The 12,072-nt window shown below is 40.7% G+C and overlaps 1 protein-coding gene across 1 annotated transcript in view; it reads right to left on the reverse strand.

Moving 5' to 3' along the window:
• grid2 (glutamate receptor, ionotropic, delta 2) overlaps window positions 1-12,072 on the reverse strand; it is a 425,055-nt gene that overhangs the window by 346,219 nt on the left and 66,764 nt on the right. The window contains exon 2 of the mRNA XM_076099476.1: window positions 7,369-7,524. Within this exon, the coding sequence (XP_075955591.1) occupies window positions 7,369-7,524 (156 nt within the window). The remainder of the gene's footprint in view (window positions 1-7,368; window positions 7,525-12,072) is intronic.

Genomic DNA, 12,072 nt, shown 5'->3' on the forward strand with positions numbered 1-12,072 from the left:
GCTAGTTCTTGGTAAAGGTTGTTGCCTGACTGTAAATCTGTGTGCTTAAGTATACTTTGCACCAAATCTCTGAAGGCTTACCCAATCCAATCAGATTCTCTTGGGACAGCCTGAGGACACTACAATGTAGCTGCAAATTGTGTTTTATGTTTTGTCCACTGTGTTTGAACCCTATATTCTGAACTGCAGTGAAAATGTGAGTGTAAACACAGGAACACTTGCAGACACAGTTTCCACAAATGAACCAAAAAGTAGCATAAAACAACACCTAATTCATCCCATAATACATCTCTTATATGTTAATGAAACCTCAAGCTTTTCAGAAGTGAAAAACTCAAGTGCTGAAAACAGAGATTCTCTGTTTTTGACACTTTGTCTTTCAAATTGTTGACTTTTCCATTTCCTCTGAGTTAACTTCATTGGAGGACACTGCTGTTGCTTTTTCAAGTTGCCTGAATCAAATTATTTGTCAGTAATGTTCAGTGCTATTTGTGTCTCCATCCAGTGCGCTGACATCTCCACTGGTACGGACACTTTTGTTTATATTTGGGTTCCAGACTGAGAATCCCACAGAGGAGGGGGTCTTCTAAATCTTTTAAATGGCACATTAATTAATGTTTGATGATCAGGGAAGATCATCTAACTTTGCGATATTCTGAGGAAAAATTAAAAATGCCCCGATTACAAAATTCAAGTCGTTCCTTTCTTTGCACTCTGAATGAAAGTCCTGCATGAAAGATGGATGAAGATAGAGAGTGATAAAGAGAGAAACATTCTTTCGATGAAGATATTCAGAATGAGGAGTGCGTGTTCAATGTAGTTTGAAAAAGTGCTGCCCTTTTAGTATGACATTCTTATTTTCTTTAACGTGTGAACTCATCAATATGACAAAGTCTGATTAAGTTATTCTCATCACGCTCATGCAGTCAAGTGTTTCTCACACCCGTAAGGCCTTTGCTCAATGCTGACTTTAGCACTATACCGCATCGCTACTGTGAATCCCAACGAGTTCCACTGTGTCACAATGGATCAATCGACAAGACGACACGTCTTCTGAACAGAATTTCAGTCGCTCTAATCCATTGAAACTTTAATTAAGAATTTGACAACATACACATCCCATTTAGCATTAGCAGCCCTACCGCTTTTACTACAAGCAATTTTGAGGGGGAAAAGTAATTTAAAAAATATTTTAAAAAAATTAAATATAAAAAAAAAGATATACATGTATAGAATAGAGAATGAAAAGGAAGGTTTTGGGACTGTCTCTCACCATCTGCTTAGAAACACATTTTTTCAATGTCCTGTGACTCGGTGTGATGTTATGAGCTGTCCATGGTGCTGAATCTTCTCAGCAGCCATAGTGCAAGTCAATATATGATTATGCTAATAATCAACATAACATGTAAACAAATGCTCAAGGTTTTGATGAAGGGCAATTATTTCAATCACCATTTCATCTGTTGATCATTTTCTTTTGATTAATCAATTCATCGTTTAGTCTGTAAAATTGCTTGATTTGGTTGACCAACAGTCCAAAACACAAAGACATTCAATTTGCAAAGCTGCAAACCCTCACATCTGAACAAAGCTGGAACCAGCACATGGTTGGCATTTTTTGTTTGATAAACAACTTCAACAAATTGCTACTATTTTTTAAATAAATTGGCAGGGTAGAATCTGAGACGCACCACAGAAATGTGTGAGGAAAAACCCCCATGAATTGCGGAGATTGTTTTCTCAGCTGTAATCATCGAGGGAATTAATCATATTCTTAGACGAGTCATCCATGTGCATTTTATCCTTTAAATAATACTAAAACGAAACATAGAAACACCTAACTAACAGGTAGTCATAGATGCCGACAGAGTCTGTAAAGCGTTTAAGTTCTATTTGCACACCTTCCAGTGAAGGTGAGAGGGTTTTTTTTTTTCTTCTTCTTTTTCTTACCTGTGAGTGTGTGCATAAATGCGGCGGTGTGCCCCGTGTGTCAAGACTAAGCTGAGATGAAAAATAAGCTGAGACAACTATTGAGTTCTCTCCCTCCTGTGGGTCTCCTCCTGTTCTGCTTCTCCTCGCCCCCCCCCTTTCCACAGACTGTTATCCAATTAGGTGATTCTCATTGCTTTAATCAATGGGGACACCAACGGGCACACATTGACATGCATACACACACACACACACACACACACACACACACACACACACACACCCTGTTCCCTCAGTAATGTCCGGACCGGTTACTATGGAGAGATGGGGGGGGACAGGGTGTAGGGAGTGAAATGTGAATATAAGTGACAGGAGCAGATCCACAATTAAGTACCACGCAGGAGGAAGAAAGGGAGGGAGTGTGATTTAATCCAAGCCCCTTCTCACACTCCTGAGACAGTTCTGTACACACACACACACACACACACACGGCCCACAGGGCAGATAACTCATTTTGATAATGCATTTAAAAAGAGATTTCTTTTTAAAATGTAGTTGGATGACTTTATTGTAAAATGGCCTGTATTGTTAGAGATATGGTTATTGTGATGTGCCGTATTTGTATTGCTCACTTCAGTACAGCAGAGAAGCAGGCTCAGACAAAGATGATGGGACTCTCAAACCGGCCTTCCTCTTTGAAACAGTGTCCTCTGAATTGAAACCTGGAAATTAACCTCTGATAATCATGTATCAGTGTCTGCCTCTGTGCCACGTGATCCTTTGTATCGCGCAAATATTGAGAGTAAATGTGTTAAAGTAGCAGTCACTGTGTTTTGTTTCTGCTTATAAGGGCACCAAGCGAAGCATCTGATACCATAACAAACGAGAGACAGACAGAGACAAAGACAATTGATTTGCCAGCCAGGTTACCAGTTAGCGAGAGAAATACACAGATAGACAGGCAGATAGGGAGACAGGCAAGCCATTTATCAGCCAGCTAACTACACAACCAGACGGGCAAACAGAAAGACTGGCAGGCAGAGTGGCAGGGAAATGAGTCAGGCAGCCTGTTCAGGACCAGGCGGACAGGAAGACAGGGAAGTATTCATTGTACCTCCCACAAAATTCAGACAGACCAGTCAACAGACTGAGGGGCTTGGAGGCCTGCAGGAGTTTAATCAGTCAGGGATGAGAGAAGCGAAAATGAGAAGCGAGGCCAGTTTGTCAATAAAAACTAGCTGGTTGAAGTCCCAATCAATAAAAAGGACCACTTGGCAACTCATCTGTCCCCAATAAATCCCGTAGTGCCAACAGATAGTGTATGCTCCTGAGAAACTAACATCAGATCATCCTCATGAGCTTTCTATGGCAGCCAACAGCACCCGACAGTGGTGTGCCTGGCAGCTCCATGTTGTAACTGTGTCTATATTTATGAATATGATGTTTGAGATGGCAGAAAAAGAATTTGCACAATTAGCAGAAAATAATTCCCTTAACTGGAAAATGTGAAAACAAGAAGTCAGAGAATAATCCTGTCGGCAAGAAGAAAGAAAAGCTAGAAATGCGAGGACAGGAAAGGATTCAGGAACCTGCTGCTGGCTCACACCGCTCTGTCAAGGAGCAAGCGTTCAAATGCTGCCTCCTGCTGTGTTGTCACATCACTCTTTGCTCACGGTGTTTCACATAATGCTGGTATCCTATAAACGGCACCAGAAACGCAAGCTGCTCACTGACCTCAACATAAAGAAGGAAGACACAACACACAGACATGTATCCTTCAGAGTCCAGGCAATTGAAGTAGAATCAGTATGGGACTTCAAAGAGATGTAGCCTGAGTACCGAACAACATTGCAGGGCTCATATATCAAAGGCTCTGAGAGGTACACAAGCACACATACACTTAAATATTGGCCACCGTTGTTTGTTACAGGAAAGCAGTCTGAGACCTGGAAAGCAAATAACCTCTGTTCTCAGCCAAGGCTTATATAATGTTTATTTGTGTGTGTGTGTGTGTGTGTGTGTGTGTGTGTGTGTGTGTGTGTGTGTGTGTGTGTGTGTGTGTGTGTGTGTGTGTGTGTGTGTGTGTGTGCATGCTTATTTCAGTGTTTACATGGATGTTGATAATGGAGTTGATCTGAAATCAATGCGATAATTCTGCGAAGAGGTGAGATCAATATATGATTAGTTTCACCTGATTCCTGCATTAAGTGTAATGCGGTTTTGAAAGATAACCGTTTCGGTCACATTTCTAAAATTAGACATTTCCTTGCCTGTTCATCTTAATGATCGACTTCAGATATCCTGTACTGAAAGAAGCACTGCTCATCCTGCGATGACACAAATATCATGCAGGTTGCAATTGTGTGTCTTGGAAGTAGGCTTCATCAAGATTTCTTGGAACCTTAATCAAATCAAAGGCTAGCCGCTTACGAGAGTGTGCGTATAATAATTTGCTTGACTGGTTGATTAAATATGGTGCCAAATCATGTTTCACTGTTGTACTCATGACAGGTTTTGTTTATAGCGAACAGGAAATGCTAGAGATTAGATGCATGAAATGTACTTTTGATTTTGGTGTTGTTTCCCTCTAAAGTGGCATCAGTTTAAAGGAAGCAAAAGATGAACACAGCTGTATCACAGCAATAAGTAAGCGTTGTGTATGCCTCAGCCCATTGCGTCTGTATTTTGGTTAATTCCCTTTTTTGCTGAATTAATTAGCTCAATGATTCCAAAAGGCAAACAGCCAGTCAGGCTCACACACAAACCCGTATATGATCAGTGTATCATCCTATATTCTTTGTGCCAGCATATTAGCCGCTCCATGAGAAACTTGCGCTCATTGCAATATGTTTATCTGATCATAGACACTGGTCCATATGGGCAGCAGTTGTAACTCAAACAGCCTGATTGTTGGACCAGTGAGCTCATTCCTACTTTCAATAATTTTCCTTGCATTAGTGCATCAATTAATTGGTTAATTTCAAGCTACTTTGTGAATATCAATGTTCTACAGAACGGATTTATTCCTACACCGGAGACAAGTATGAGTCAACACTGACGAAAACCATTCATATTTCTCACAAAGCATCTAGAAGCAAATATGTTTTTGGAGTTTTACCTGCTTCAAGGCTTTTGGAGAACTGTCAAACACAAAAACAAATGCTCTACGGTGACACACTGACACACGGTAGTTGGAAAAACTGACACATCCTCCATGTTTTCAGATGAGTCATTAGCCATGCAGGCAATGCCAATGCGAGGGTTGTTCCCATTTATTGCAGCATTTTGCAATTTTTAGTGTTTCAGATTTAAAATAGTTAGAAATAAAGGCGGCATTGAAAGTTGCTCAGTTGACAGATATATTTGTCGTGTGCTGTGTTTGATTATGTGGGAATACGTGAGGAGTACTCACACTGTTCAAGACTGACCAATCGGCTTCTTATCATCTTTGAATTCAAAACACTTCACAATGACTCATACAGCCTTCAAGTGTTTGTTTTTTGATTGACCCAATAATAAATGATGCACCATTCAATTTGAAATATGTTCAACTTCCACACATATTTCCATGATGAACAACAAATATTATAAGACTGGAGAAGTGGATGTAAACAACGGCTTGGGTGACAAAACTGGCCACATTTTCCACGTAAAGAAAATGCAGCAACTTCTCTCCTTCAGATGAAGCATTTGTTTGAAACAGGCATGCGTCTCTAAACATGAGGGGGTTGGCAATCTCAGATGTTCTGGTAGGTATATTTTATATAAGCGTTGTTTATAATATCTGTAATACAGAATAGAAACAATTACTTCACAGTGGCATCAAATTAAAGGTAACAGGTTGTCGCACATACACTTGGTTCTCATTGACTAAATTGAGCACATTGTGAGTCAAGCTAAGAGCCTGCTAATTATCATAGCTTCCAAACACTACATTAAATAAGTGTCAATTAGAAAAGGCCCATTACAACATAATGTCAGGTATTATTTATGCTAACGTACATTGTCACAGACGCACACTGTTGTAACAAAGACTCGGTCCAGCCGAGGGAGGGGAATTCACTATTCACACGATGAAGTCTGTAACTGGACGCACAGAGCATCTGAAGCGGAATAGGAATGGCCTGCTGTGACGCTTGTTATCTTCCAGCAGGGGACTTTGTATAGTGTAACTGGTGCTTTATATGTTGATGTTTTCACACACTGTAATGCCATGGGGCCACCCAGTACCACCCAAACTCATCCTCTTTCTTTCCATCTAGTTTTTTTTATCATAATTCCTGTAATGTCACATTTAGCATGCACACAGATAAAAGTGCTGGTAGCAAGTTAGCCTGCTGCTAGCTGTGCCATAGTTGTGTAGAGAGCATTACAAACTAACATGTTCTCATGACATGGAAGGTTGACGGTATTACAAACAATACTTTTACACCTCCTTTGATTTGTGACGCTGTGAAGTGTCATGAGTCATATAATATGAATGCTTTTTCCCAATCTGTCGATGTAAACCTCATCTAGCATCAAAGCAAAACAGCACAAATTGCTGTAACATCTAGTATTGCAGTAGCTGGTGTAAATGCAGAGGGATGCTGGGTATTTACTGTAAATCTGGTGAAAATTCACACATGTTTCTGTTAAATGTCAAACTGAAAAGTAGCACAAGGTTGCAGTCCTCATTCATCAAAATGCGTGCAACCAAAACCGCGTCTCATGTGAACTGTTTAATGTTGCACTCCTACGACATTATCTTTATCTGGATTAGTCAGGGAAAGATATCAAATTAAAAATGTTATTCGAACACTTGGAGCATTACTAAAAGGTTATTGACATCATGATGTTTTGTTCCACCGCATTCTTTCATAAAATAATTGCTCAACTGAGATTCAAGCTTTTTGGTTTTGCTTTTTTAAATCAGCAGCTAATCTTTGACAGGCATACATATGCATATACAAATCTATATTCACACGGATGGAAATGAGTAGACAAGTCTATCCGCTATTTGACGACCACAAATCAGAATTCCACAGTCGATTCCTTGTCCAAACTACATTTGCATGAAATAAAATGGCTGTCAACATCAACACAAAGCGAAACAAAAAGGGACGAGGAAATAAATAAAATGTTGCCCCATCATCAGCACACTGCGTGATGTAGGTCAACTCAGAGGGCACGCAAGCCATGCATGAAAACCTAGCGAGCATTAAAGACAGAGACTGAATCTTTGTGCCAACTCTTTGATGCTGTGTTTTTACATGAATGAATTTCCTGTGCCTCACTGGCCCCAATTTATTGTAGAGGTCAACAAAAAAAAAATAGAGACAGGGCTGCGTGAGAGCCTTATGCAATTTGACTTTGAAGCTGCTGCATCTGCTGGGCTTCGTTACTCCCAGCCACAAAAGTTAAACTCAAAGACAACAACAAGTAGTGTTATCATCCTACCTTCTTGCACAGCCTGGAAGGGGTTGTTCCCGTCAACGAACTCCACCGAGAAGGTGATCTTCTCGGTCTCCAAGATCTCGTTGTTCAAATTGAGATCTGCCACGGCGAGGCGAAACGCCTCGTCATCTTTCCGTGCTGACTCGTCAAAGATGGCGCCTATTCACAAGGAAAGAAGCAGAAAGGGAAAGAGGAAGTTATTACTCTGTGTTTACAGGACTTCTGGAATGGACAAAAAGGGAAAGTGACATACATATGGTGATAAAGAGGGTAGAGCCATAAGAATACAGCCCACAGAAGGGAAGTTCTTCAGAAAACCAACTTTCCAACTCCGTCCCGCGTGGTTTAGCTTCACAACATCCTGAGTCTAATTAAGCCTTACAGAGCTCCTCGACTTCTTCTAATTGTATCACCAAGACATTGCTAAACAGCCAACAAAGTGTGAAGAACTGGGGTCAGTGCCATGACACCAAAGTTTACAATATGAACATTGACTGAACATTAAATATTGATCTAATTACAACATATTCCAGCTGATAACGAGATCATAAATAAGTGACTTATGACCACCTGAACACAAACACCATAGTAACAGGAGATGGTCACATTCTGGACGTAAGAACAACTGTCAAAAACCTCCTTTTAAAAACTGACCTACTTTCAATAGGCTGTGCGATTCTGGGGGCTTCAGAGGCTAAGTTGTGTTCCAGTTGTGTTCTCCAAATTTCGCATTTTCTGCCACATTTGGAGGAACTCCTGTTACGTTGTGCTCAGTCTCGTACTAGTAGGAGCTACTGTGTGTAGTTGAGACCCAGCTTCAGAAAGACGGGGCGTGAGGAAGAAATGTGTCGACACCACGGTTCATGCTGGGGTCAAATGCTGCCAGAGGAACAACTGACTCAGCCAAAATGGTTGGTGCACAAAAGTGACAAAGAAAGACTGGAGAGTCCCAGTATCTGCAGAAGCGGATTAAGTTCCCACTAGTCAATACTAAATTAGTCATCAAAATAAATGTCAACCTGCAGTGTTGCTCAGACTAAAGAATGAAGCAACATGGGGCGATGGCTGGCTGGGAGCGAATTTGGTTATTGCTTTGGTCTGTTCCACACAATTAACCATGTGATATCTATTTCTCTTTTTCGTCTCTTTTAGCCTCTCATTTCAACCCTGTGTATCCCATGAACCCATTGGGCCACTACTTGCCGGTGCTAGTGCAGTGAAGCTCTGCTAAACTGTTTTTCGCTTACCAGAAAATAAGCCTCATACTGTATAGTGTGTATGTGTATGTGTGTGTGTGTGTGTGTGTGTGCGCGCGTGTGAGACAGAGAGCGAGAGAGAGAGAGACACACACAGGTTGCAAATTCAATTAACAAAGAGGCAGGCTACATTGGCTTGAGGGCTGTTTTGTACCACTTTTAGGAGACTGTTGCTGTTATTTTGGTCTTGTACAGTTCAATGAGTAAAGTACGATGCCAAACAGCAAAGGCTATGGTCTGAATCCTCACTGAAGAAAATATGCCTCTGTGAAGATGTGTCTTCTCATTCCAGGGATGTGTCGGAGAAACCCAATTGTATGCTTAATTAGCTTAAAAATGGTGTAGTGTATGACCTTTTGTAGGTGACTATAATGTAATTAAAAAGACTAAAGCAACAACGTGAGGGGAGCATTGATCTTAAAAACCTGAATCTTACTTCCTCGCCCCCTATTTCAAATAACCTGTGGATCATATTTAGCTTCCGAAGGACATTTCGTTTCACTTCACACATTCATCACATGCAGAAGCAACTGCTGTTTGAAGGCCGCTACCTGCCTCTTAATCGAAAGGCCTCATTAAGTATGTATCCTGCAATAATTTCATCCATCAGCATTTAACAACTGTAAATACCCTCCCACTGATTGAGGCTCGCCTGCTTCAATAAGCATGCAGTATAGATGAGGTGAGACAAACAGGCCTGGACAAAGAGATAAAGAGTGAAACAAAGATTCATTCATTATTCCATTAGAGATAAATTATGAACGGGGTTCCAATCAGCTTGAAGATGCTGGGGAAGGATTTTTTACACATTTCAAAGTAGCTCTGTTGCGTATACGTCTAGAGGACAAATGCATTGAGAGAGGACAGGACAGTCCATATGGCATCACACCAAGGCTCCGGGGGAGAAGTGAGACAAAAGGGGGACGTTACGTGTACTTATTGTGCATGAACACTTGAGATCAGTGTATTTTGCACTTCACAGTATCCACAGGATGACATTCAAATTTGAAAAAAAAAAGAAAACAAGAGTTGCAGAGAAAAAAACACACTTTAATGGCTGCCTTAATCTGGGCCTCCACAATGGAGTTGCCATAGTAACCTCGCTCATGCTACCAGACATAAGTTAAAAGCTGCCCTGTGCCGTACACCACTCTCTTTGTAAATGCGTTTTCCTTTTCTCTCTTCCTCTTTGAAATATCCCGCCAGCAATGTGTTGCTCGGGTCCAGTGGCACAACAGTCACAACAGGATATCAAACCGGGCCGTGGTTCATCAGCGACCTGTTCGCTGCCACTCTTTAATCCAGGCACAGAGACAAGTTGATGATGAAACGGATTCAAACGCATCATTAAATGTGTTTCGCTTTCAAAGTGTCAATTAGACAGGAATCTAAACAACTTTCTTTTTTTTTTATAAAGTTAGGTAAGCACTGTTTAAGTCAAGCCTGATGTTGCCTTACACATAAAAGAATGATCCTAGTCCCTGCAACACAGTGAGCTTACACCTCATTGATTAAACACTGGTATTGGATCGATACTCTGTAACGGCTGATAGTCAAAGTCCAGGCATCGGACTGAAAGAGTGGCATCGGGGCATCCTTATTGTCAATGTGCGTTTGCTGACTCTCATTTATATATATATATATATATATATATATATATATATATATATATATATATATATATATAGAATGTGAGTGAGGAAAAGTAAAGAAGAGAGACGAGAAGGAGGGTGGGTGGATGTCTTTTGTTCTCTGCCTTATTATTTTTGAACACTGCATGTTGATTTACAAACGCCGACACACACACACACACACACAGACACGCACGTAAAACACACACATCACACAGAATCCTGGCTCTTCCTCCTTTCCAGTAATGCGATTGTGAGCGCAAAGGCAAACGTCACCACATAAATCAACCAGGAAATAAAAGCATTGAATATTGCATTACACAGATGCCCCAAGGGCGGGCACACACACACACACACGCACATGCACAAACTCAACACGCCACACACACACACAGATTGTGTGGGCAGCAGCACTAAATCACCAACCGATTTCCAAACCATCCCCTCCATTAAAACAGCCCCATCAACAACAGCGGTACATTTGAATGGATGTAGCATCCACAAGTAGAGAATCCCAATTGTTTCGTTGAGAGGTATTAATCAAATGTCTTCCAATGGTCAAGTGTTTTGGTATTAACTTCATAGTTTACATTGATAAAGAGGCAATAGATTGCTTGTTTGTCGACTTACTGTACTGCCAAATAACCTCTAGGGTTGGATGAGGGATGCTGGAGGTAAAGTGTGCCGTCACTAGAAAGCACGGAAAAAAGATAAACCTGCCAAGAGAATGCTCTTCTACAATCTGTCATCGTACTCGTAGCCATATCAGCTTTGAATATCAATAATCCTTCATTCATTAGCTGCCAACTTACACGTTTGAACTCTTAAAGCACCGATGAAGAAATTATGCAGAAAAACATTTTTTCTCCTTTTGATTTCAAAGTTGCTAAACACATCAAATCAAACTGTATTTCTATAGCATAGTTAATAACAAGGCAGTTGACCAAAGTGCTGAAACGCATAACATTACCTTGTGCCATCACCATGATAGCCTCTTTTGATATTGAAGTAAAACATATCTTTAAGTAAATCCATCCAATATTTCTTGAGATTTTTCCCACAAAAAACAACACACAGATGTGAACAATATGGTGGAGCTGCAGGAAAAGTCAGAAGATGACCAAAGTAATGCAGACAGGGGATCGCCAAAGATCTATTCCAATGTCTGCACCAACTGATAAACTAGCATTGCCATCCACAGAGCCCCGTCAATAGTTTAGCCCGTCTCCTTCAAAACATCAACACCGCTTTTGAATTTGAAGACATTGAATTGTTTTCGTAATGCATGGATACATTTCCAAAAAACGAAACAATTCATATAGCTCAGCCTTCCAAGTAACACGTAATCAGATAATGGCAATCAGGCAGACAAAGGCGCATTGTCGAAAGTACAAAACACAGCTTAATTTCCTTATTAAATGAACAAATTAGGATGGCACATCATCCAATGCAGAGTTATTATGTTCCCACACTCTATAAAGACTCGTAATTAAGCCAGCTCCCTCTCAAGATAATCATTCAGCATGAGTGACGAAATGATTGTTAAGAATGATTTCATACCAAAGCAGGAGGGCAACACGTGCAGAGGTCAAGAAAAATGATAGATGTTACACACAATTAGTTTCTAATCATACATTCCGACTGACAGCTTTGATGTTGTTATGTTTGCCTTTTTTTTTTTTTGGAGGTGAAACACGAATAATCTCCGCCCAATCCCTCTCCATCTGACGGTGTGTGCACACCTGCCTCCTGGCCTCTGCTCTGCACATAAACCTGTACCGGGTGTAGTAAGGACCCAGGAGCAGTACGACAAAGACCAG

The sequence above is a fragment of the Anarhichas minor genome, unplaced genomic scaffold (assembly GCF_050575085.1).
Source record: "Anarhichas minor isolate MPS153535 unplaced genomic scaffold, ASM5057508v1 ptg000025l, whole genome shotgun sequence".
NCBI lineage: Eukaryota > Metazoa > Chordata > Actinopteri > Perciformes > Anarhichadidae > Anarhichas > Anarhichas minor.